Source organism: Eretmochelys imbricata, chromosome 1, assembly GCF_965152235.1.
Source record: "Eretmochelys imbricata isolate rEreImb1 chromosome 1, rEreImb1.hap1, whole genome shotgun sequence".
Lineage (NCBI taxonomy): Eukaryota > Metazoa > Chordata > Testudines > Cheloniidae > Eretmochelys > Eretmochelys imbricata.
Window position 1 is genome coordinate 63,091,165 of NC_135572.1, and position 26,508 is coordinate 63,117,672.

The 26,508-nt window shown below is 42.4% G+C and overlaps 1 protein-coding gene across 2 annotated transcripts in view; it reads left to right on the forward strand.

Moving 5' to 3' along the window:
• Positions 1-26,508, forward strand: part of ENOX1 (ecto-NOX disulfide-thiol exchanger 1) — a 194,554-nt gene that overhangs the window by 131,259 nt on the left and 36,787 nt on the right. For both annotated transcript variants that reach the window (XM_077811882.1, XM_077811890.1), the window contains exon 8: positions 14,560-14,744. In XM_077811882.1, the coding sequence (XP_077668008.1) occupies positions 14,560-14,744 (185 nt within the window). The remainder of the gene's footprint in view (positions 1-14,559; positions 14,745-26,508) is intronic.

Below are 26,508 nucleotides of genomic sequence, written 5' to 3' on the forward strand. Positions count from 1 at the left end.
TAAGCTTAGGAGGTTTTTCATGCAGGTCCCCACATCTGTACCCTAGAGTTCAGAGTGGGGGAGGAACCTTGACAATAGTGCTAATTATATTTTCGCTAGTTATTTTGCAGTTTTCAAGCTTCCACCAGATTATTTTCTTAAAGTATAAAGGATGATACAATCTATTTCCTTTCTGTTTCCTAACAGTAGGAAGAGGCATTTACCAGAGAATTCAATGTAGTAATCATATTGCTATTATTTATTTATTATCAGAAGTATTTATAAGGTGATAATCACTGTGGTATATAAACATCCCTTACGCTGGGACTCAGATTTATTTCTTGTAGGATCAGATACTGGAAGCATGAGCCCACCACCAACAATGTCTGCCCCTGACTGTCTTGATCTACACACAAGGAATATATAGGTGAAACTTGCTTTCTGAGTACAGTTGTCATGGTGGGGCATCGGAAAAGGTATGTGAGATAACTGGATCTGTTTGGGCAGTATAGATAGGTGACCAGCACCTGGAATTTTATTCAGAACTGAACTGGCAGCCAGTGGAGATTACAGACTAATAGGGTGAGAAGGGACCGCAAGGATCATCTAATCTAACCACCTGCAAAGATGCAGGATTTGTTGTGTCTAAACCATCCAAGACAGATGGCTATCCAGCCTCCTTTTGAAAACCTCCAGCAAAGACTCCACAGCTTCCATGGGCAGTCTGTTCCATTGTCCTACTGTTCTTACAGTTAGGAAATTTTTCCAGAATTTAATCTAAATCTGCTATGCTGTAGTTTGAACCCATTGCCTCTTGTCCTGCCCTCTATGACAAGAGAGAACAACTTTTCTTCATCTTTTTTTATGCCAGCCTTTAAAGTATTTGAAGACCACTATCATGTCCCCGCTTAATCTCCACTTTTCCAAACTAAACGTACCCAGTTCCTTCAGCCTTTGTTTGTATGGCTTGCATTCCGTCCCTTTGATCATCTTTGTTGCTTGCTTCTGGATTCTTTCCAGTTTCTCGACACACAGTACTCCAGCTGAGACCTCACTAGTGCCAAGTAGAGCAGTGCTATCATCTCCCATGACTTGCATGCTCTGCCTCTGTTAATACAATCTAAAATTTCATTTTTTGGGATTTTTTGCAACTGCATTGCATTACCGACTCATGTTGAGGATGTGATCCACCACAACCCCCAGATCCTTTTCAGCAGTGCTGCTGCTAAGCCAGCTATCTGTCATTCTGTATTTGTTCATTTGGTTTTTCTTCCCTAAGTGTAGCACCTTACCTTTGTCTCTGTTGAATTTCATTTTGTTATCGACAGTCCAGTTCTGAAGTTTATCAGGATCCTGCTGAATCTTAGCTCTATCCTCCAAAGTTTTGGCAACCCTCCCAGCTTGCTTAGTGTCATCTGCAAATTTGATCAGTATGCTCTCTATTCGTACATCCAGGTAATTAATCAAGATGTTATATAACACTGGACCAAGAACAAATCCCTGTGGAATCCCAGTTGAGATCTCGGTCCATTCTGACATCATTCGATTAATAGTTACTCTTTGTTTGAGCTTGTTTAACCAGTTATGTATCTACTTAATGGCAGTTCCACCAAGCCGGCATTTTTCCAGCTTACTTATCAGAATGTTATGTGGAACTGTGTCAAAAACCTTGCTGAAGTCCAGGTATATTATGTCCACTGCATTCCCCCTATCTACCAAACCAGTTACCCTGTCAAAAATGGAAATGGAAATTATTTGGCATGATTTGTTCTTAGTAAATCCAAGCTGGCTGCTAGTGATCACCCCTTCATCCTCCAGGTATTTGCAAATTGAATGTTTTATACATTGCTCTAGTAGATTCCCAGGTATTGAAGTCAGGCTGATTGGTCTATAGTTCCCTGGCTCCTCCTTTTCCCCCTTTTTAAATATGGGCCCTACATTAGCCCTTCTCTAGTTTTCTGGGACCTCTTCTGTCATCCATGAGTTTGCAAATATTATTGCCAGTGGCTCTGAGATTTCTTCAGCTAATTCTTTCAGTACCCTCAGGTGACTAGCTTCGGGCCCTGCTGATTTGAATTCATTCAAATTGGTCAGAAGATCTCTGACATGTTCTTTATTTATCCTGGTCTGCATCCCTTCTCCTTTATTGTTTATGGTAACTTCACTAGTCATCCAGTCACATGTTATTTTTTGTGAGAAGACTGAAGCAAAGTAGGCACTGAGCAACTCTGCCTTCCTATCATCTTCCGTTACTAGCTCACCTTCTCCATTGAGTAGCCCATACCATCCCTGACCTTTCTTTTTTGTCTGACATATTTGTAGAACCCCTTCTTGTTGTCTCTAACATTCCTTGCCAGCTGTAACTCATTCTTTGCCTTGGCTTTCCTGATTTTGTCCCTACATGTTTGTGCTATTCCCACGTATAGTTCTTCGGTGATATTCCTCTTCCATTTCCTGTATGTATCCCTTTTGTTTTTTAGATAGCTAAAAAGCCTAGAGTGGCTCTTCTTACCTTTCCTCTGCATCAGAATAGGTTGATGTTGAGTCTCTAGTATTATATCTTTTAGGAACTGCCAGCCCCCTTCGACTCCTTTTCTTCCTAATTGGTCTTTCCATGAGACCTTGCCTACTATTTCTCTGAGTTGAATGAAATTTCAAAGTCCACAAGCTGTGATAGTTTGGGATGGATGTAAAGAATAAAGTCTACTACTCCATCTTCCTCCACTTCTAAAGTCATTGAGCATGCCAACAGCAACCACTGCTTTGAGTTCCTTTCTTTGAACTGCCTCTTGGATTCTCTCTAATCTGACTTCTGCCCTCCAGACCCTCCCCAAGTTTGCCCCTCCCTGCTGATCTGCTTTTATCTCTCATTGCATCGCTCGCTGCCTGCTTTGTTTTGCCAGCACTAGCTAGAGAGAGGGCCTGATGGGGATGACTGATATTTGTGTACTTCTATCTCCAAACTTTGTGTGTTTTGCTTCTCTGATGGAAAGTTCTTCGGGGCAGGGATTGTGCCTGCTTGTTGCTATGGACAGCACCTAGCACATTGTAAGTGCTCCAGGATACCCAACTACATAAATAACAATTATAATGATAACAGTGGGATTTCTCTACCTTTTTTTAATAGCATGAAATGAAATTTTTAATACTTACATTGTTAAATTGGGAAGATATGACACTGACGTTAGCAGAATCCAGATGCTGTAAGGCTCCAGAACTGTCCCTTTGGCATCCTGCCTGGACAGAACCAATTCTTTAGTTATTACTCTGTTCTGGTCAGTGCCAGTGGCTCAATAGTGGCAATTACATCTGAGACATTAGCTAAAGTCTTGAGGGCTTACGTAATCCCCCCCAAAGTGTAAGACTCATGCAGTGTCTGAAGGTAGGCAAGTATGCACGTAAGGATTGGCTTCATAATAAGCTTGAGATTCAAAGCAGGCAAATACTATAAGAAAAACTTAAAAACAATAAACACTTAGAAAAATCTCTGTAGAGAGACACAGGGAAACTCTGAGCTGTCAAGCCCAACCATTTTTTTCCTCAGGAAAATATTGTTTCCACAAACTCTTAAGAAAAACTGCTAACTGTTCATTTTAAATGGAAGCGCCACGAGTGAGCCAGACACTAGATACTTGTAGCAGTAAGCAATTCAAGACAGAGAATGGAACAGTCTTACAGAAGAAAGGGACATCATCAAAAGGTGAACAAACTACTGCTCTGATCTATACAACCACTTGACAAATAGAGATTCTAGTGTCTTAGACAGCCCAGATTCAACAGAGGAGGATGAATTTCCAATACTACGTGAAGAAGCTGTGAAATCACTCAAGAATGAAAAGGCTACAGGTATTGACAACATCCCAGCCAAACTGATGAAATTCGGAGGAGAAATAGTAATAGATGTACTCACCAAGATCTGCAACAAGATCTGGCAGACTGGTGAGTGGCCCTCCATGTGGACAAAATCACTAATCATCACTCTGCCAAAGAAAGGCAACCTGAAATTGTGTCAAAATTACCGGACTATAAGCTTACTTAGCCATCCCAGCAAAGTGATGTTGAAAGTCATATTGAACAGATTGAAGCCATAAGTGGAGAATATCGTTGCTGAAGAACAGGCTGGCTTTTGTGCTGGAAGAAGTACAACAGAACAGATTTTCAATCTTCGTGTTCTATGTGAGACATCTACCACATCTTCGTTGATTTCAAGAAGGCATTTGACAGAGTATTGCACAAAGCTTTCTGGGCAAGCATGAAGAAGTTGGTTGTAAGTTTATTCTTACCATTAAACAACTGCATGCCAAAATGTCAGCATTGGGGGGTGAACAATCTCAAATCTTCGGTTTGCTGATGACATTGATGGCCTGGCAAGCAGCAAAGATGAACTTGCCAACCTTGTGAAATGATTGGATGAAACCTCCACAAAATATGGCATGGAAAACAGTGCAGAGAAAACCAAGCTGATGACAAACAAAGGTGATGGGATCAGCTCACATATCACTGTCAGTGGACAAGAGCTGGAGACAGGGAAACAGTTCAAGTATTTGGGGGCAATCATCACTGATGAAGGATCCAAGGCAGAAATTCGGGTAAGAACTGCACAAATAGCAGCAGCAGTGGCAAAGCTAAAGCCAATTTGGAGAAATAAGAACATCTCCCTGGAATCCAAACTGAAACTGCTGCATGCATTGGTCATCTCCATTTTTCTGTATGCATACGACCCTTACGGAAGAACTTGAATGGAAAATCCAGTTAGTAAAGATGAGATACTTCCGTAAAATCCTGGGCACCTCCTACTTTGACCACATCACTAACGAAGAGGTCCGCAAGATCATCACCCAATGAGCTGGGTCATATGAAGACCTCCTGACGACCATGAAAAAGCGCAAGCTGAACTGGTACGGCTATGTAACAAGATCATCTGGCCTATCCAAGATCATCCTCCAAGGGACAGTGCAGGAGAAGAGAAGAGGTAGACAGAAGAAGAGATGGATTGACAACATAGAAGAGTGGATAGGAATGGACTTCGCGGAGACTGAAGCACTGACGCACAATCGTCAGGGGTGGAGACAAATGGTTGATTGCTCATCAGTGATGGTGCCCCAGTGACCAATGCGGTTATGGGAGTGATGATGATGATGATTAATGATTGATGAATGAGCAATGTAAGACCAAAGTATACAGTTGGTTGGTTGAAATTTCCCAAATGTCAATGTTCTTAAAAAATTCAGTTTTCAATGGAAAAAAAAACCCAAAATTTTTCACAGAAAATTGTTATCATTTTCAACCATCTCTAATGATTGGAAATGACCAGTAAAGAGACAGTATGAATACAAAGTGGACATGGTGTCACAGGGTATGGCTCATTACACATGGACTCCATTGTCTATTATTACATTTTGGTAAGTCAAATGTAATAGAAATAGCATACCAACTAAAATAACAACCAAAAATTAACTAATACAACCTGTTCATAAAACACACAAGTAGAGACATGTGTCATAGATGTCAGGATAGTTGACCTGATCCCCCCGAAAAGGTAAGAGGGTTATTCTTTCTCTTATTGGACATGAGAGGACCTTTCCTCTTATCCCATTACTTTTTACTTTGCTTAAGAGCCTTCATTGAGGGACCTTGTTATAGGATTTCTGCAAGTCCAAGTACATTATATCCACTGGATCACGCTTGTCCACATGCTTGTTGACACTCAAAGAATTCTAATAGATTGGACATCCTAGCTGACATTCTTAGCTGCTGCACCATGGCAACACACTGAACCACCACTCCTGACCAACAACCTTAATGCTAAAGGCCTACAGAGTCACAGCAGCCACACCTCAGGCACGTGATTGGTTGGACAGATAGCCTTCTCATTGGATACATGGACTATATAGAGACAGGCAGAAGAAGCTGTCTGAGCAACAGACCATTTCCTGGTTGGTGCCTAGACAGCCTTGCCTAGCCCTGCCCTGCTGCCTTGCCTGACCTCGCCTCCCTAACTTACTGCCCTGGCCCCTTGGATTGGATCTTCCAGCTACTGATGGCTGTTAGAACTCAGACCATTGCCCTGAATTGCCTCTGACAGTGATTCACCTCCTAGCTACCTGCGGTTGCCCCCTACCCTGCCTTGGCCACTAGCCATTACATAATCATCCCACTGCATTCTCCTTGTTCGATTCCTCCTCAAGACTCACTGCTAGCATGAAGCCTACCAATAGTTATTTACTATTCATGGCTTGGTAAAGGACCACTGGGGGTAACAAGACAAAGTCCTTCACCAAAGGCTCTTAAGCAAAGTAAGCTGTCATGGGATAAGAGGGAAGGTCCTCTCATGGATTGGTAACTGGTTAAAAGATAGGAAACAAAGGGCAAGAACAAATGATCAGTTTTCAGAATGGAGAAAGATAAATAGTGGTGTCCTCCAGGGGTCTGCACTGGGACCAGTCCTGTCAACATATTCATAAATTATCTGGAAAAAGAGGTAAACCATGAGGTGGCAAAATTTGCAGATGATACAAAACTACTCAAGATAGTTAAGTCCCAAGCACACTGCGAAGAGCTACCAAAGGATCTCACAAAACTTGGTGACTGAGCAACAAAATGGCAGATGAAATTCCATATTGATAAATGCAAAGTAATGCACATTGGAAAATATAATCCCAACTATACATATAAAATGATGGGGTCTAAATTAGCTGTTACCACTCAAGAAAGAGATCTTGGAGTCATTGTGGATAGTTCTCTGAAAACATCCACTCAGTGTGCAGCGGCAGTCAAAAAATCAAACAAAATGTTGGGGATCGTTAAGAAAGGGATAGACGATAAGACAGAAAATATCATATTTCCTCTATATAAATCCATGGTATGCTCACGTCTTGGATACTGTGTGCAGAAGTGGTCGCCCCATCTCAAAAAAGATACATTGGAATTGGAAAAGGTTCCGAAAAAGGCAATAAAAATTATTAGTGGTATGGAATGGCTTCCGTATGAGGAGAGATTAATAAAACTGAGACTTTTCAGCTTGGAAAAAGAAACGACTAAGGGTGGACATTATAGAGGTCAATAAAATCGTGACTGGTATGGAGAAAGTAAATAAGGAAGTGTTATTTATTCCTTCTCATAACACACAAACGAGGGGTCACCAAATGAAATTTATAGGCAGCAGGTTTAGAACAAACAAAAGGATTATTTTTTCACACAACGCACAGTCAACCTGTGGAGCTCCTTGCCAGAGGATATTGTGAAGGCCAAGACTATAACAGGGTTCAAAAAAGAACTAGAGAAGTTCATGGAGGCTAGGTCCATCAATGGCTATTAGCCAGGATGAGCTGGGAAGGTGTCCCTAGGCTCTGTTTTCCAGAAGCTTGGAATGGATCACTTGGTGATTACCTGTTCTGTTAATTCCCTCTGGGGTTCCTGGCATTGGTCACTGTCGGAAGACAGGATACTGGGCTAGATGGACCTTTGGTCTGACCCAGTATGGCCGTTCTTATGTTCTCGTGTTCTTTACAATTTTTAATATGATTTGGACCCCTCAAGGTATCCTGTGTAATTCATGATCTTACTACTGTTACCCTCATCTTCCCTCCCCCATTTCCTCTTATTGTCTGTAACATTCATCTGTCGTGCCTTGTCTTCAATTAGTTTGCAAGCACTTTGGGACCTGGACCATGGCTTCCTGTGTATTTGTCCAATGCCTAGAACAATGGGGCACCAGCTCTGATTGGGACTTATTAGTACTGTTGAATTACAAATAATGATTGAATATTGAGATTGTGCAAAGTGACAAGAACTGTTCATGGTCACAAGTATTATAAGCTCTCATATGTTTCTGAAAGAACAGAAAGCATGTTGTTTCCTGTGGTGAAGAGTCACTTGTAACTGTTCAAACAGTGTGTGTTACTTTATCGTTGCCCAAAAGTTATTCTTAAAACTCTGAAGGTGATAATATACAGCTCAGAATAAAATGTTTAGGCATGGAGGGTTAGCTGTCTGGGTCAGGTAGCTAAAGATTAATGCAGACTTCACAAGCCTCCTTGTAACTAGCTTCTAATAACTTTGATGAGGATAGCAAATACTCTGTAGCATTGCTTATACCTGTCACTTGAATTGGCAACCAGTTTTGTCACTTGCAGGTGATTCTTACAATGTCTAATGGGTTCTTGTTCAGCCGAGTTGCCAAACAGCAGTCAGCAGCATTGCACACTAAGCCTCAAATCCTCTCCCAGGCACCCAGCTCCAGTAAATGGGCTGAACATATCCAGGGAGAAAGGAGGGGAAGGAGTATTCCACCAGGGCCACATGTCTACACAGGCCATGGCGGTGAGCCTCTGGGCCTGGGTCAACAGACCCGGGCTTTTGAGGCTCACCCTGCATTCTAAAAGTAGCTATGTAAATCTTCTGCCGACTTGCACGGGCTGAAATTGTGGAAAAGCAGCATCACTTTCCCCACAACCTCAGCCGTGCAGAACACAATGCCATCCACAGCCTCAGAAACAACTCTGACATCATAATCAAAAAGGCTGACAAAGGAGGTGCTGTTGTCATCATGAATAGGTCGGAATCTGAACAAGAGGCTGCTCGGCAGCTCTCCAACACCACTTTCTACAAGGCATTACCCTCTGATCCCACTGAGAGTTACCAGAAGAAACTACAGCATTACAACTCCCTGAAAAAGCACAAGATGAAATCCGCACAGACACACCCCTGGAACCCCGACCTGGGATATTCTATCTACTACCCAAGATCCATAAACCTGGAAATTCTGGGCGCCCCATCATCTCAGGCATTGGCACCCTGACAGCAGGATTGTCTGGCTATGTAGACTCCCTCCTCAGGCCCTACGCTACCAGCACTCCCAGCTACCTTCGAGACACCACTGACTTCCTGAGGAACTACAATCCATCGGTGATCTTCCTGATAACACCATCCTGGCCACTATGGATGTAGAAGCCCTCTACACCAACATTCCACACAAAGATGGACTACAAGCTGTCAAGAACACTATCCCCGATAATGTCACGGCTAACCTGGTGGCTGAACTTTGTGACTTTGTCCTTACCCATAACTATTTTACATTTGGGGACAATGTATACCTTCAAATCAGTGGCACTGCTATGGGTACCTGCATGGCCCCACAGTATGCCAACATTTTTATGGCTGACTTAGAATAACGCTTCCTCAGCTCTCGTCCCCTAATGCCCCTACTCTACTTGCACTATATTGATGACATCTTCATCATCTGGACCCATGGAAAAGAAGCTCTTGAGGAATTCCACCATGATTTCAACAATTTCCATCCCACCATCAACCTCAGCCTGGTCCAGTCCACACAAGAGATCCTCTTCCTGGACACTACAGTGCTAATAAATGATGGTCACATAAACACCACCCTATACCGGAAACCTACTGACCGCTATTCCTACCTACATGCCTCCAGCTTTCACCCTGACCACACCACACGATCCATTGTCTACAGCCAAGCTCTGTGATACAACCACATTTGCTCCAACCCCTCAGACAGAGACAAACACCTACAAGATCTCTATCAAGCATTCTTACAACTACAGTACCCACCTGCGGAAGTGAAGAAACAGATTGATAGAGCCAGAAGAGTTCCCAGAAGTCACCTACTACAGGACAGGCCTAACAAAGAAAATAACAGAACACCACTAGCCGTCACCTTCAGCCCCCAACTAAAACCCCTCCAACGCATTATCAAGGATCTACAACCTATCCTGAAGGATGACCCAACTCTCTCACAAATCTTGGGAGACAGGCCAGTCCTTGCCTACAGACAGCTCCCCAACCTGAAGCGAATACTCACCAGCAACCACATACCACACAACAGAACCACTAACCCAGGAACCTATCCTTGCAACAAAGCCCGTTGCCAACTGTGCCCACATATCTATCCAGGGGACACCATCACAGGGCCTAATAACATCAGCCACACTATCAGAGGCTCGTTCACCTGCACATCTACCAATGTGATATATGCCATCATGTGCCTGCAATGCCCCTCTGCCATGTACATTGGTCAAACTGGACAGTCTCTACGTAAAAGAATAAATGGACACAAATCAGATGTCAAGAATTATAACATTCATAAACCAGTCGGCGAACACTTCAATCTCTCTGGTCATGCGATTACAGACATGAAAGTTGCGATATTACAACAGAAAAACTTCAAATCCAGACTCCAGCGAGAGACTGCTGAATTGGAATTCATTTGCAAATCGGATACAATTAACTTAGGCTTGAATAGAGACTGGGAGTGGCTAAGTCATTATGCAAGGTAACCTATTTCCCCTTGTTTTCCTAACCCCGCCCCTTCCTCAGACGTTCTTGTTAAACCCTGGATTTGTGCTGGAAATGGCCCACCTTGATTATCATATACATTGTAAGGAGAGCGATCACTTTACATAAGCTATTACCAGCAGGAGAGTGGGGTGGGGGGAGAGAAAAACCTTTTGTAGTGATAAACACCCATTTTTTTCATGATTTTTGTGTATAAAAACAAACATCTTCTGTATTTTCCACAGTATGCATCCGATGAAGTGAGCTGTAGCTCATGAAAGCAAATAAATTGGTTAGTCTCTAAGGTGCCACAAGTACTCCTTTTCTTTTTGCGAATACAGACTAACACGGCTGTTACTCTGAAACCTATGTAAACCTTGTGGCTCAGGCTGAAGCTAGGGCTCCAAAGCCTAGGGAGGGAGTGGGCTTCAGAGTCCGAGCTCCAGCCCGAGCTGCAACTTCAAAGCAATATCTACACAGCTATTTTTATCGCAGTAGTGTGAGCCTGAGTTTGTCGCCCGGGGCTCAGAGGCTTGCTGCCACTGGCTGTATCGACATACCCGCGGGCAGTGGAAATGTCCACAGCTGTTATTCCAGCCAGGATAGGCTGTGAAGCCCTAGCACCTGACCTCCATCCGAGATAACAAGCCAACAGATTTACAAACCCAGTCCCTTCCATCTTTGCAACAGCTTTTGGGGATTTCTCTTGGAGCTGGGTTAGGTGATGCACAGGAGATGCACATTCTTCCCAGGTTCTGTTGCATTAGTGTCCCTTCTGTACCTCACAGAGTAGGAGGTTATCCCTCTGGTTAAAGCTTCTGTGTCGAAGTCAAGGTTAACACAGTGGTGGTGCATAGCACTGTGTAATGACTCTAGCTAACCATAAAGTGATGTCTGTTGATCAGCATGAATGTACTAGTGTATACATTTAGTTGCCTCGGTACATTGCAAAGAAGTCCCAAACTGCAACATTTGAAAGTTTGGTTCAGGCCTCTGAATTAGAGGAGGAAATTTTGAAAAATACTTTCTATTGGACTGGAGGTTTGTGTTTGCTTAGCCTGTTTTTCTCAGATGTAGTTATTTGGTTGTTATGAAAAAAGATTCTGTCCTCTTAGTTGTCCATTAGACTCCTCACAACAATTTCTTGAGGGTAAATTTTATCATGGAAGAATGATTACATGCTTTTCAAAACAATTTAATTTGATATAACAATACTGTAGCTGCAGCTAAATCTTCCAGAGAGATGCTGTGGAGGAGCCAAATTAGATGCAACAATGAACCTATAGGTGTATTTTAATGACTACACTATATTTGCAATAAGATATTTGTATTGTTTGAAAAATAATAGAAATTAATTGGGTCAAAGAAAGGTTTGTCCTGTCAAAAGTAAAGTATTTTTATTGCTAATGATGTATTGAGATCTCCTGTTCAGGCAACAAACTAGTTTGACAAAGATTTTGACTCATGTTATGTGCGATTACGCAGGATACAAGAGACTCTTTATACAGTAAGGTCTGTTCAAGAGAGGCCTGAAGTTAAGTGGTGTTAATATATCATTTCTTATTCTCTGGAAAGTAACCATATTGTTACTGTCGATCGCCATTAAAAATTCTGTAATATCAAGCTTGAAATCATTTAATCAGATTTGTGCTCCTGTTACAAAATGCAGATAGAATTTTGGAGGGTTTTTTTTTTAATTACAGCTATTGCATAGTGATATCACAGTTCAAAAATGAAGACAGTACTGCATCATACTTTGCTAAGCCAAATGACCATTGTTGCTGCCAAGTATAAGAACTGCCAAGAGTAAAGTTCTTCTCCAGGACGTTAATAGTATCGCTGAAATAATGGCTGTCACACTTCCTTATGTATATTTATGCTCAGATAATTTATTTAAATAGTGTTCTTGGTATATGCTTTATAGCCTTCCACATTTTGCTATACAAATTTAGGCTTATATTGCAGACTGTGCAATTCATTTGGCAAATGTAATTTCCATCCCTGCATACTAATCGATTTCTCCACAAACACCTGCTATCAGTTATGATAATAAAAATGCCATTCTAAATTGAAAAGGGGCCAAATCGAGCTTCCTAAGGAAATGACTTCAGTATCTTTCAGTGCAGCGAATGTAGTAATGTTCTTGTAGTGCCAAGGTTGGTTGTTGTTTGGGGTTTTTTTTGGGTTGTTGTTTGGGGGGGGGTTGTTTTTTTAGCATTTGTATTTTATATAATTTTGCTCTATGACATCATTTCTCTGTCTAAATGATTCCTCGTAACCAGGGAATTCGCAGGGAGGCAGGAGTGGAGTTTCCACATTTCCTCTCTCTTGGGACCAAATCCAAAAAGCTTTACTTAGCCAAAACTCCCTAGCATAACAGGGCCTTAATCCTGACTGGAACCTCTGGGTGCTACCATAGTATAAATATTAAACAGTCACGTCAGTTTCTATAACATTGCTGGGCAAAAGCTGTGAAGTCAATAGAGTTTTGCCAATTGAAGAACTTAAGAATTTTGCCTTTGCACTAGATATCAGTTTCTTCCCTAAAACCTATGTCTAAATTTAGCAGCCAGTCTATGAAGAGTGATTGAAACAATTTATGGCCTCATCTCACTAGGAAATAACCTCTTGTTGACTATGCCCCCGTCAAATGATTAACTGCTAATGTACACAGAACAAAACTGTTTTCACCATTATGCCCTCCCACACTCAGAAATGTCGTGCCCGTTTTCAGAAATGGTGACTCTCTAGTGGAGCTCAGCAGACATTTTTACCTCCATATGTGACTCGGTGGCAAAATGCATGCATCTCAGCTCCACTGCAGCTTATGCTATCAGTTGAACCAGTATGACTGCACCATTGCTGAGACACAGGTAGGAAACTGTCAAGAGTAGATACCTCCCTTGTAGAAAAAAATGAATGACTCCGTGTTAAGTCAGGGCTGTAGCACAGTTTCAGAATCAGGGTCAAAAATTCATTCACAGCTAAACTGTTTTCAACACTAGTTTGAGGTGGTGGGGTTGGAAGAGAATTATTGCTGACATCTGTTGTCAGTAATAGGTCATTTTCTGAAGTCTCTCTTAGGACATTTCTCTTGGGCAGTGGTTCTCAACTTCTCTCCTTCCCGTCAGCACTCTTCTCCCAGCCATTACACATCTGTCCTCCCATTTAGCAATATCAGAAAGGCAAGGTTGTCATGACCCCCTGACACCTATTTGCAATTGCCATCCGGGTCCCTACCTCCATGTCAAGAAATCCTGCTTTAGGATATTTATATAAGGCCTTGTCTGCACTAAAGAACTGAACCATTTGTTACTGAACCAGATTAAGTGTAAACAATTAAGTGTCTCCACACTAGTCATACCAAACTGGTTTATTTTGCCCCATATTCACACTTGTGCTGTCCTAAACAATTTCATTTGCAATTCCTTTTGTCTAACAATTCACAACCAGCTCCTAGAAGTAGTGCATCCTGGGAAATGTCACAAGGCCACTTAGGGCTTGACTAAACAGAAATGCTCAGGAAAGTGAATTAAGATAAATCAAATTTAGGACATTTTGATTCTGAATAAGAGTTTTCCACACAGGAGTTAAATGCAATTTAACTAACTCACTTTAATTTGGATGAACTTTCCTGAGTGTCCCCCTGTAGACAAGCCCTTAGTGTACTATGGGGCATTAATAGGGAGGACTAGTTGAACCATTTCAGCTTGTCTGTGTTCACTCTTGCACCAAACCAGTTGAAATTGAACCTATGAAGCTGTGACAGTTTATTGGTCCTGCTATTTCTAACGAACTATTAGACTCTTTGTAAACCATTAGCAGACCATTTGAGAAGTTCTTGTGTGTGCTGGACTCTTCAGACCCGAGAGTGGTGACTCAGACTCGAGCTGCATCCACACTACGAAGTGCCTGGGCTCTGACCCACATCACAGAGGGACTCAGGCTCTGACCCTCCACCCTGCAGGGTCCGTAGGCCCCAGTCAAGAGGGTTTCCTGACCCGAGTCAGCCTCATTTCTGTATGGATGGAAGGAGCGCTTGGGCATGAACCTGAGTCAGAGCTTGGGCTTAGTGTGCTGTGTAGACATACCCAAAATGTTCTACAAATATTCTTAAGGCTTTCACCAGTTTAATTTCTCTAGACCAAACTTAAGAGTCGAGTGTTTACCTTGTATAGATTTATGCTGCATCCCCTTTTGTCTGAACAATGCCCTATGTTATCTGCCAGCAAATAAGTCATCATATTGGATTTTTTTTTTTTAATGTTCATTTTCTCATAGCTCTAACAGCCCAAGCTTATGCACTGAAGGAAGAGAATGACAGCCTCCGATGGCAGCTGGATGCTTACAGAAATGAGGTGGAGCTTCTAAAACAAGAGAAAGGACAACTCTTTAGGACAGAAGAAAGTCTCACAAAGGACCAACAGTTGCAATTTCTGCAGCAGACTATGCAAGGCATGCAGCAGGTAACATGAGTCAATTTTTAATGCCTTTTCCCAATAATGTATATGCAAAAGGGGTATTTTTTGTTAGGAAAAAAATCACTGCAAATTTCTGCAGTGCTAAAATCAGTTTTTTTAAGATGGTAAGGGGCCTGACCATGATTTCTTTGCATACTCAAATGCCTGTTGATTTCTGCAGGCTGTTTTGGGTGTATACAGATGGCAGCATCAGGCCACAGGGATTAAAGACCTGCTGACAAAGGGGATGTCTACACTGCAGTCTGACATGTGATTGCAGCGTGGGTTGGCCTAGCTCTGCAAGAAAATAGCAGGTTTAAGAAGCCTTTTCCAACCTAGCATGACCAGTGCCCCAAAGGCCGCAGGTCAGGTATGGGTCATAGCACCAGCAGCCTTAAACAGCATCAGAGCTGTGCAGTGCGCGAGGGGAGAGAACACGCAGTACCACTGCAAAGGCTGTAGCAAGGGCTGCTGTGGCCTGTGCTCCCATGACACTTCTAAAGACACTTGTCCATCTCCTCAGCAACTATAAATTGACATACCGCCACTGAAGTCAGTGGCGCTAGATTGATTTACACTAGCTGAGGACCTGGCCCATTGTGACTGAGTCAAACATAATGTCGCCAGAAGCTGCTGCTGGTGTAGTACACCTCCACTTTCCTTCTACTGTGGCCAGTGACTTAAAGCCATAGATTGACCCTTTATTTGTAAGTATCTTCTGTTTCCAAACAGTTAATCAGCTCCCACTTCTGATATTATCATTGGAAGTCATAAATCCCCTCTCTGTGACATTGCAGTTAGTAGTCATTGTGGGGTCCCAGACTTATGCCTTCTGACCAGGAGTGAGCTTCAGTACAGATCTGTACATGAACACCCAGATCCCTCATCTTTCTTTTACAACATTGGGAGAATTTGTGGCCTAAGTGAGTAATTTCTTAATAAAATATATGAGCACTAACAAATTAGGCATTAGTTGCTCTTCAAATATGATGCTAAAGTGCCTTAGGCCTCAAAGCACCTAAGCACATGCTTTAAGCATATGAATAATCTCATCCTTACTTAAGCACATACTTAAGTATTGCTGACTTCATTAAAGTTAAGCACCTGAACACATGCTTTGCTAAATCTGCGCCTGAGTGCCTGTTCTCTGTTGCCTTGCACTTCGTGTAGTCATTCACACCAGGACAAATGTGTATAAAATGCTACCAAATCAAAGTGGTAGTGTTTTTACACTCACTAGCCACTGGTTTAGATTGTCACCTGTGTTGCAAGGGCAAAAGGGAATCAGGCCCTGGAATTTTAGATGAATTAGGATTGAAACTTCAGCCAGATACCAATATTGTTAACCAAGCGTGTTAAGAGAAAACCCACCGTTCATTATCCACTATCTATCTGTGTCACACCAGCTATAGTTTCCCATCCTCCGTGGTTTTTTAAATCCTTGACATTTTGCTGTGAGTTTTTGAATTTTTGCTAGTTTGACATCTGGGATCAAGCCAACCAACTTCCCATGGGGGAGGATTACAAAAGGTTCAAGAAGTTGGAAAAGGGGCTGTAGTTAAGCCAATTTGAGGATATGCTGAGGATTGCAGAGATGAGGAGTCTTGTTGGGAAGTTGTTAGCAGGTTCAACAGCTGAATGGAGCTGGGTTGGGTCACTTTTGCGGATGATTGTAATGGGTTTGAGTAGATGTGTTTGGGTTGTTAGTAGCACTTGTGACACGCCACGACATTTACACTTTCCCTGTGATTCATCCAGGAATATTTAGAAATTGGCCTCTCATTTAGGTAGAACCTATGAAATCTCAGTTTGGTTTTCGGAAATACTGAAGATTGACAGCTTCAATTGAAATCCATCAGCATAGCATGTGTACAGCACCTATGAAAATCAGGCTCTATATGAAATATTAAACACACATCCAGGTCTTGGCTGGTAATGGTTTAACAAGAAGACCTCTCTCATTCCCTTTTATCTTGTTGTGTATATATTATATTTAATTTAAGACAAGATGAACTGGTTTCCACCGAGTTCCTGAGCCCTACCTACACATTAGAAAAACCAGTTCCTCATCCTTCCTTTCCATTCACACCCACTCCCCTGCAACCGCAAACCCCTTCCTCCCTCTCACTTCGAAAACTAAAGAATAATTGATTTGAGCTGCAGTTGAAGAGCAGGTCTGTCTGAGAAAATGGATGCATTTTGAGCGTCAAGGAATTTTCTGTGCACAGACTTGGTGCCAAACAGTAGCAAATAATGCAACACTGATGTACTTTTAATGCACTCCAATTATCTGGTGATTTTTCAGGTTTCTTTTGCACACTTACAGGACTGATGAAATGAGTGATTATTTTCTCTTCTCTCACCACTTCTGTTGCTCAAAAGCATTATCAGCAAAATCACATAGATATTTGCTCATGAAGTATACCATATAGGCAGTCATAGCAATCTAGCAATTTATGTTGTCGAAAAATGTGTAATAGCAGCTCAGACATTGAAGTTATGTGTTTTTGAGTTAACTTCCTGCATGAATTTGTGTCACCATTTAATTTCATACCCACTATGAGGTCTCAAACAAATGGAAATAATGTCTTGTATCCATGGTAACAAATGAGGTACACTGTACCTGATTTGAAGATGGAAATTGAATTAACTTGTCACTTCTGTATAGGTGGTGTTAGCTTCCATGTATTTCTATATAGCAGTGGTTCCCAAACTTGGGACACTGCTTGTTCGGTGGCCAGTACGTCCCTCAGCCCGCGCCACTTCCCGCAGCCCCCATTGGCCTGGCACAGCAAACCGCAGGAAGTGGGAGCCATGATTGGCTGAACCTGCGGACGTGGCAGGTAAACAAACCGGCCGGGCCCACCAGGGGCTTCCCTGCACAAGCGGCGTCCCAAGTTGGGAACCACTGCTATACGGGGACACACATACAAAATATATACCTTTTCAAATTGCTCTGTATTTGAGCATCTCACCGCTGGAATCAATGTAAGGAAACTCTGTGATCAGAAAGATTTTGCTTTCAGAATGTAATTCCAGTGTCGTTTTGGGGAACAGGTTAGATATTTTAGGATCTAATGTTAATCACTCAATGCTAAGTATATTTGAATCTTGCCTCCCTAGTGTGAAATGACTGAAAATGCCCAGACAACAGGACATGGGTTTTTACCATATAGAGATTATAGATGACATATATTCTGAGCGATGCTGAAGTTCATTTTGATTAATTTTTAATGCATACCAGGTGACTTTATGAATTCCTTAGAGAATTATTTATCAGAGTATTAACAGTATTGGCCTGTAGACTGTAATATTGTGTGGACCTTTTGCTGTGTCCTCACACTACCTTGGTAACATTATTTCAGTTGAGACTTATGGAGAACAGGAGCGAGGATCTGACTTGGCCATCTTTAGGAAGAGTCACAGAAAAGTCATACTGAACAAAGGAAATGTCACAAAAACATTGTTAAAAATATTAAGAGGGAAAGGATTAGCCTGCAAAAGAACCTTTGTTCTGCTATTTACAATGCAAACAATTCATACAGTGCAAGTTCTGTGATAACAAATGGCCAGTTTGAACCCAGGTCTTAGACAGAACCGTCCTCTAGTTGTCAGGGCCTTTGCGTTGTTTTGCTGAGCATCCTGCATCTCCCACTGAAGTCACTGGGAGCTGGAGGTGCCCAACACTTGTCAGGTTTCAGGCTCTTCCTCAAAGGTATTCATATGAAATCAATGGAAGTTAGATACCTAAATACTTTAGAGGAACTAGGCCCTACTCTGTAAATTGGTTGATTATGGACCATGTCATTATCTGCATTTCAAATATCATAAAGGATGCCATCATTATTTAGCAAATAGTAATAACCATTGGTGAGATTTTCAAAAGCACTCAGCATTCACCTAACTTTGCTGGAGTGCATTGGGGTTTGACCATTCACTTTAATGGGAGCCATGTTAGGCCAATGCTGAGCACTTTTGAAAAGTCCTCACTATTCTGCTAGATGTTACCCTCTGAGAATTAAATTATGTAAGCCAGACTCTGTCATAGTTGGAATGAAAAACATTATCTTTTACATAGAGGTGGTGGGCAAATCGTGTATCAGCATGATCCCATTGACTTCAGTGGGCGAGGGCTGAGAGCATATTTCTTCACAGGGATGAGTTCAGTAACTTGTAGGATGGATCTATGTGGGACCTTTTTCTTCACTTCTTCCTTGTGGCTGATCTACTGTCTAAACTCCCATGAACCTCAATCAGTGTTTAGCGCTACAGGTCTCAAGGTCTCAAAGAAGATTTTCCTATCACATCCATTCCATTCACTCACATGCAAACTTTCCCAAATGCCAAAAGTCACAGATACTTTTGTAAAAGCCTGAAAATCACAAAATCCAGGGCTGTCATGACCACTATAACAACCCATTCATCCTTAAGTGTGAATGTTCCGGCAGCAGATGAATGCTAAGATTCATAGCATAGTCAGGTGGATGGGGCTCGTTGTGGGTTATATTCATTAGTATATCCTAACTACAGAAGGGCTTATTCTATTTCATCCTTCCACTCCGTACTCACCAAACATTTACTCAACATGTCGCCCAGCAGACACATGCTCAGGATTAACCTGTTTCTTCTGAAAATGCAGTATTAGAGAGGAGAGTAAATGAGAGGAAAAAATATCACCCTTATATTCACTTTTTACCTGCTGAATAAATTTACTAGAGTGATTAAGTTGAAAGTATTTTTGTTGCTTTCCAGAGTATGAATCTTAATTTGATCTATAAATTTACAAAGAGCAACAGCAGTAGCAAGAACCTGGCATTACTGAATGACATTTGAATTCTGAAAACAAGTAGCCCTGTTTCTGGGAAGGGGGAGGAAGTGGCTCAGTAACAGTATGTCTGTTCTACAAGCATGACATCTGTACAGATGCAGCACTGCAGCTATGCCACTGTAGTGTAGATACAGTACTTACTACAACAACAGAAGGGGTTTTTCCATTACTGTAGTAAATTCACCCTCTCAGAAGGAAGTCGCTAGGTCAATGGAACATTTCTTCTGTCAACCTAGCTACATATACAGTGGGTGTTAGAGCCACCTAACTGCATCGCACAGTGTGTGAAATTTTTCACAGCCTTGAGTGACATCGCTAGGTCAACCTAAGTTTTAGGTGTAGGCCAGGCCAAAGGATGCTTAAGCACTCTTTCCTTTACGCTTTGAATTTCACATCCCATTAGGCTTGCCATCAAATACCTACCTGCTGCTGTTCATACTTAAATAATAATTAATAAAGTGCACCAATAGGTTTACATGACAATGATTTAGTTTATCTCAGAATGGGAGACTGGAGTTTTCCTCCAAATGTGGCAACCCCTACCTAAGGCATTGTTTACTGCGGGCATTTCCCCCTAAAATTTCCTCCCGTAGCTATCACGAGTTCAGCTCCACAAGTGGTAGCAGTAATGGAAGTCTTAGTGTAAATAAGGCCCCACTGAGGTTTTAACTACCAGGTCATCTAGATCTGTTCTGAGATTACACATGGTTGAACTGCCTTTGTACCCCGACAGCTGCCACCAGTGATGGAGCTGAAGTGGTAACAGCAGCGGTACGAAATTTTAGGGGAAAAAAAGCCTAAGGTAGACATCCTAGTAGAAAGCACACTGACTGATGTCTACATGAAGATTATAGTCTAGCCCTCTTGCAGGAAATCCTTAAACACTGGACTTCTCTCGCTGGTTATATTACTCTTAGCTTTAGAGTGGAATTTTCAAAAGCATTTGACGTTGGCCTAATTCTGCTCCCATGAAGTCAATGGAAGCAAAGTTAGGCTAGCGCTCAGCACTTTTGAAAATCCCAGCCTTAGTGGTGAATACTTATTTCTTTAAAGATGAATGGTAAAATTGAAATTCATGGCAAATTTGAGTCAGCTCAAAACATAAACCTTTGCAAAGTAGAGTAGACCAGTTTTCAGAGTAGCAGCTATGTTAGTCTGTATCTGCAAAAAGAAAAGGAGTACTTGTGGCACCTTAGAGAGCTGTAGCTCCCAAAAACTTATGCTCAAATAAATTTGTTAGTCTCTAAGGTGCCACAAGTCCTCCTTTTCTTTTTACAGTAGACCAGTAATTTTTATCTAGACCAACTTCAAGGCTTTCTGTTAATCTATGTAGTTTCTCTAGCCTCAATGTGTAAGTTTTTTTTTAACTTTGCTTTAAAGATCAATCAAATATTTCTCTTTGAAAAAGAAAAAGAAAATCTAAAATCTAAGTGGGTTTGTTAAATATGAGGATGCTATGGTTATGGAGAAGTGGTTTCATGCAATTTGTGGTCACACGGAGAAATAGACATACCATTCAGTGCTCTACTTTTATAGAATGAAATTGTCATCCCTTCTAAGTACAAAACAAATGTATGAAATTGAAGCCTGATGAATGTCTCATTCTATATGCGTGCACACACACCTGTCTGCCTGACTTGGACTCATCCCTGCCCTCTGCTGTGCAGCATTGAGACTTCACACTCAAGGTGGCAGTAGGACGGCATATAGTACAGTAATATGCACCAAGAGGTAAGCCTGCCTAATGCCTTTACCTATGGGGGCATGCTTGTCCCACCCCAAATAAAGATTAACATTCATGCTGCTACCAGGTGAGTGTGCACTTTGTTCCTGGTTACAAGACCAGCCAGGTTCACTGCTCAGGGTGGAGCCCTGGCCAGCTGGAGCCAGTAGCAGCAAATGCACAGGGCTCTTAATCAGCACAGTGCCCGTCCGCCAGGTCAGGATTTAGATCCTTCTTCCATTACAAATCCCATCAGCCTCCCAGATAGTGAGATCCTAATGTATTCTGTAAAGTGGGCAGGCCTGGGGAACAAGAGAGGTAAGTGCCATACCCTTCACCTAACTGATATGCTGCATTTCCCTTCACTGTAATTTTTAAAAATTCATTAATTACCTTTTTAATTTGTCCAGTCTCATATTAGGCCTGGTCGTATGTTAATATAAATGCTGCAGTGTGGCTAGCTTCATTTATAACTCATTTCTAAAGCACGTGCTGCCAGCTCCTTTGACTTGTCTTTCACATTTTCTTGTTTCCTTGGTGATTTGTCTGGTCTCATCAGTGTCTTGTTACTAATGCATATTTGCTCAGCTGGGAAGTTGCACTCCCATTGTTCAAGGCTGCCGTGCACTGGCCATTTATGATATGAAATCCTGATTTAGTAGTGTACAAACTTAATATTGTAACTAATCCATAGAGCTAATGGGTTTGATGGCTGCAAAGTGTGTGTGTGTGTGTGTGTTCCTTCATTCTGCTTCATTTTTTTCTTCAACCTAACGAGAATTCTGCCAAGAAATGGTTACATTCTTCTTTTCTTCCATTGTTTGTAAAAAGCCTCAAAGGAGCTTGAAACACATTTACCCTTGCTGATTTTTGTCCTTTTCCATTTTGAAGATTTTAAATTCTCTTTATTTGTGTAGAATAAAGTTTTGATTGACTTGACTGGGTTTTGCTTTTAAAAAAAGGAATTGCTAGCCTGGATGTCTAATGGAATTCATAATGAGATAGGGAGACTTCCACCACTAGGTCTCTGATTCAAGTCTGCCCCAGGGGAAATAGTTCCATTCATGCATGAAGAACTAGTCACATGAGCAAAGGTTGCTAGATCAGGTCCTATGTTGTTAGTGACTGAAAACTGTCACCCTCTGATGTCTGGTTGTCTAATTTAACTGGTGTGCTGCAAATCGTCCTCAGTGGATATGCCACAGCCATTCCAGAGGCTGGGAGGAGATCTCATATCCCCTCCCAGGTAACTGAGTGGACAAGGTATGCTGTAATGAATACCTTGTTATAACAAACTTGGCTACTTCCTCAGATGTTCATTACAGCAAGTGTAATGTACTTTACTTTTTAGTAAAGTTAAATTATTATGATCGTTTTGTGTTTCATTTCCAGCAGCACTAAACAAAATTGTGACCAAAAGAGCAACAGTAGAAGCATGGTATAACAGCTAAATATATTGGAATTGCTGGGGTTCTTTTTTAATATCCTAAAAACCTTGCAGTCTGAAATATGACCTAAGGTCTTATGGTCTATTTCTAGAATGTGCTTGTTGGGCTATTTAGATAGCTGGTTATAAACAATGTTTTCATGGTGGAGCTGTTCACTAGGGAAGGTTTGTCCGTTGTTCTTGGGGGGTGGGGTGTCTACTTATGCACATATGTGTATATGCATGTATATAATATATATTAAATTTATACACACAGCATTTCTTTTGGTAAATGCAGGTCTTGGGGAAGTATTCAGTGGCTATGTGATGATCATAAACAGAAAGCTATTGCTTTCCCTTTGGGGATTTTTATATGTTTGGGGGGTATTCTGTTTTGTATGGATGTTAGCATTTCCAGCCATGCTGGCACCACATTGCACACAGCCTGAGTAATTCAGCTGGCTTCTAGAATGCCTTCTATATTTAATGTTTCATGAAAAGAGAAGATTGGTTTAGGATGGTAATTTTCTGTCTGCACTTTTGAGATCTGTGCAGTCTGGGTGATAATGAACTTTACTGGTGGCAGCAGGACAGCATATAGTACAGTAATATGCACCAAGAGGTAGGCCTGCATTGGAGATAGGGAATGTGTTTTTTTAAAAAAAAGCTACCTTTTATAATATGCCTGTTTGCTTTGATAACAGCTGTTTTAGTCCTCATGAATGATTTGAGATTAATAGCCCTGGAGATTGAAAAATTCTAATTATGTATAAAGCAGATACAGGAGAGTCAGTGGTAATGTAAGCAAACTCCTTGTGATGGTGGTATACAAATCTCACATTGGGACACAAAGGATTAACGAGTTTATGTGGGCTCAGTTGGCCCCGTCCAGCCCCATCTGTGAGAGAGGTCAGACTTGGAGGGAGGAGCTTAAAAAGGGAAAACACAATACAGTTAGTATCAGACTGGACCTCTAGTCTTTGGCTCCTGGAGAGCAGACTGGCTGGAGGCAAGAGCTCCTCAGATGACCTGGAGCTATTCCAGAAGTTCATCTTTCATAGATTACCAAATCATAGAATATCAGGGTTGGAAGGGACCTCAGGAGGTCATCTAGTCCAACCCCCTACTCAAAGCAGGACCAGACCAAGTACTGTCCCTTATTTTTGCCCCAGATCCCTAAATAGGCCCCTCAAGGATTCAGCTCACAACCCTCAGTTTAGCAGGCCAATGCTCAAACCACTGAGCTATTGCTGCCCCTCCATCTGTGGATAATTATTTTTGTTCAGTGTAGACCTGTGCAGCTTTCAAACCAGTGACTCGTAGAGGATAAACCTCTGCAAACATCTAAGGTATAACAGAGCCATGAGCAATACATGTCATGGATTTAGAACAAATAGATCTTGTCCGTAAAAGGCTGACCTCTTTCACTCAAAAAATTGCAGAATTGCTGATTGAAGAGAATGCAGGAGCTGTATTAAAGTTATAGAAAACTGGGGCCTCTTCAGTAAATGTTCACACTGTAGATAAAGTGGTCGGAGGGAGTTGATAGTTGAACAAATGAGCGAGCACTTTGGTGGCTGTGCTAAAAGCACTTGATTATAGTCTGTGAGCAGCTACACGGGGAACAAATATTTAGTAAAGGGCTCTGTAGTGGGGTGGGACTCACCCCTGCGGCACCTCCTGATGGTCGTCCAGGGAATTAGCGTTTCCAGCCTTCTACAGGCTGGTGTCCCACTTGCCGCTGGGCCCCGAGTCCCTCCTGGACCCCGGTGCCCAGTTGTGAGCTGGAGCCGGTTCGCACTGGTTCACTGGAACCAGTTGGTAAATTTAGAAGCCCTTTAAGAACCGGTTGTCCCACAAGGTTGTCCCACGAGGGCTTCTAAATTTAACAGCCTGCCAAAAGTGGCACCTTAGGTGCCAACTCCGTGGGTGCTCCGGGGCTGGAGCACCCACGGGGAAAATTTGGTGGGTGCAGAGCACCCACCGGCAGCTCCCCGCCCCGCGCTCAGCCCCAGCTCACCTCCCCTCCACCTCTGCCTCCTCCCCTGAACGCGCCGCCCCGCTCTGCTTCTCTTCCCCCCCCCTCCGCCCCAGTTTCCAGCAAATCAGCTGTTTGCGTGGGAAGCCTGGGAGAGTTGAGAAGCAGGCAGCAGCTTCGCGCTCAGGCCCAGGCAGGCGGAAAAATTTGTGAGATTTTTCTGTAAAAAATTCTGAGATTTTGAACATTTCTTTTTCTGTAGAGAAAAGAAAAAGAAATCTGACAATTCTTTACAAGATGGCAACCCACAAATCTTCCAGGAAAGCAGCCCAGGAAGCCAGCCAGGCAGAGAACCGAGCTACCGAGAAGCCTGGAAGCTGGGGCTCCCAAGGCTTCTAGGCTCTCAGGTGCCACTCAATCCACAAAGCAGGCTACTGAGAAGTCAGGAAGTTCTGGCTCCCTAGCAACTCGCAGGATGGAGCGAGAGGGGTGGGTAAGCTGGCAGGAAGGGCTCTGTCAGAAACCTGCCAGATTTTCATTGGAATTTCACGCCCCTGCAGAACATGTCAATTGTAATGAATCGGCGTTTTCTGACAGAAAAATGTTCCAACAGAAAATTCCCAAGTAGCTGTAATGAATGTGTATATTTAATAACAGTGATGTACAGATTGACTAAGTGCTCACCTTTTCCATGTTCTCATCACATCAAGTTTACGCTACCTTTATTAGCTGCCTCAGACCACACAGCAGATCCAGCTGCATTTTCTGCTCGTAATTCTTAAAACATATATAGCTTCAAGGCTTCAGAAGAACCTAGGAGTGAGAAGCCACTAAAGCTGTGGTGTCCAAACTTTTCCTCTCAGGCTCCCTGCTTCCCAGTAATGGAATGTGTCCATATCCCGCCCTGGCCGGGAGTGGAGTCGTGGCTGGGCCAGGGGCCAGAAACGGGGGCTGAGGGGTGAGAGTGGGGGCTGGGAGCCGGCCGTCGAGCCACAGCTGGAGCCAGGGCAGCAGCTGCGGCTGGGAGATGGGGCTGGAGCTGAGCTGGGGGAAGAGCGGGGCCGGATGGCATTCCCTCACCACCATCACCGCCACCCATGGGGGCTGGTCTGAGCCCCACCATGTCCCTTTGAACATTCCTCCATGCCCCACTAGGGGGACGTGACCCACAGTTTGGGGACCACTGCACTAAAGCAACCTAGCTATAGTTTGGATTGAAATCACAAATATAAAAAGAAAAGGAGTACTTGTGGCACCTCACAAAAGCTTATGCTCAAATAAATTGGTTAGTCTCTAAGGTGCCACAAGTACTCCTTTTCTTTTTGCGAATACAGACTAGCACGGCTGTTAATCTGAAATATAAAAAGGTGATTTATTAAAATTTACTTCCATCTAGCTGTGGTGACACAGCAATGCCACTGGAGGTTAAAAAGTCTGGCAGTGTTCATAGGAAGAAGTTTATGTAGACTGTCTAGCCCAGGAACCAGTGGGACTGAAACCATTTTTGATATTTGCTTCCACTTGATATGCACACTTTGTCAATCAGTTTAGATATGTGTTGTGGCCCAATTTGTATAAACGGGTAAGCTATTTAGCATGTTACTAAATGGGACATTCCAGTTCATAAATGATTATTTGTTTGGCTTCATGTGGCTATACATTGTCTGATGGAATGCGATGCTCTGGATTTTCTGAATCACCCTGGAAATTGAGCACAATTAATTGGAAAATGGTGTGTGTGTGTGTGTGTGTAATGGCAGTGTTAGAGACCTTTAAAACGTTGAATTAATCCATCCAGCTGGTAGTCATCCACAT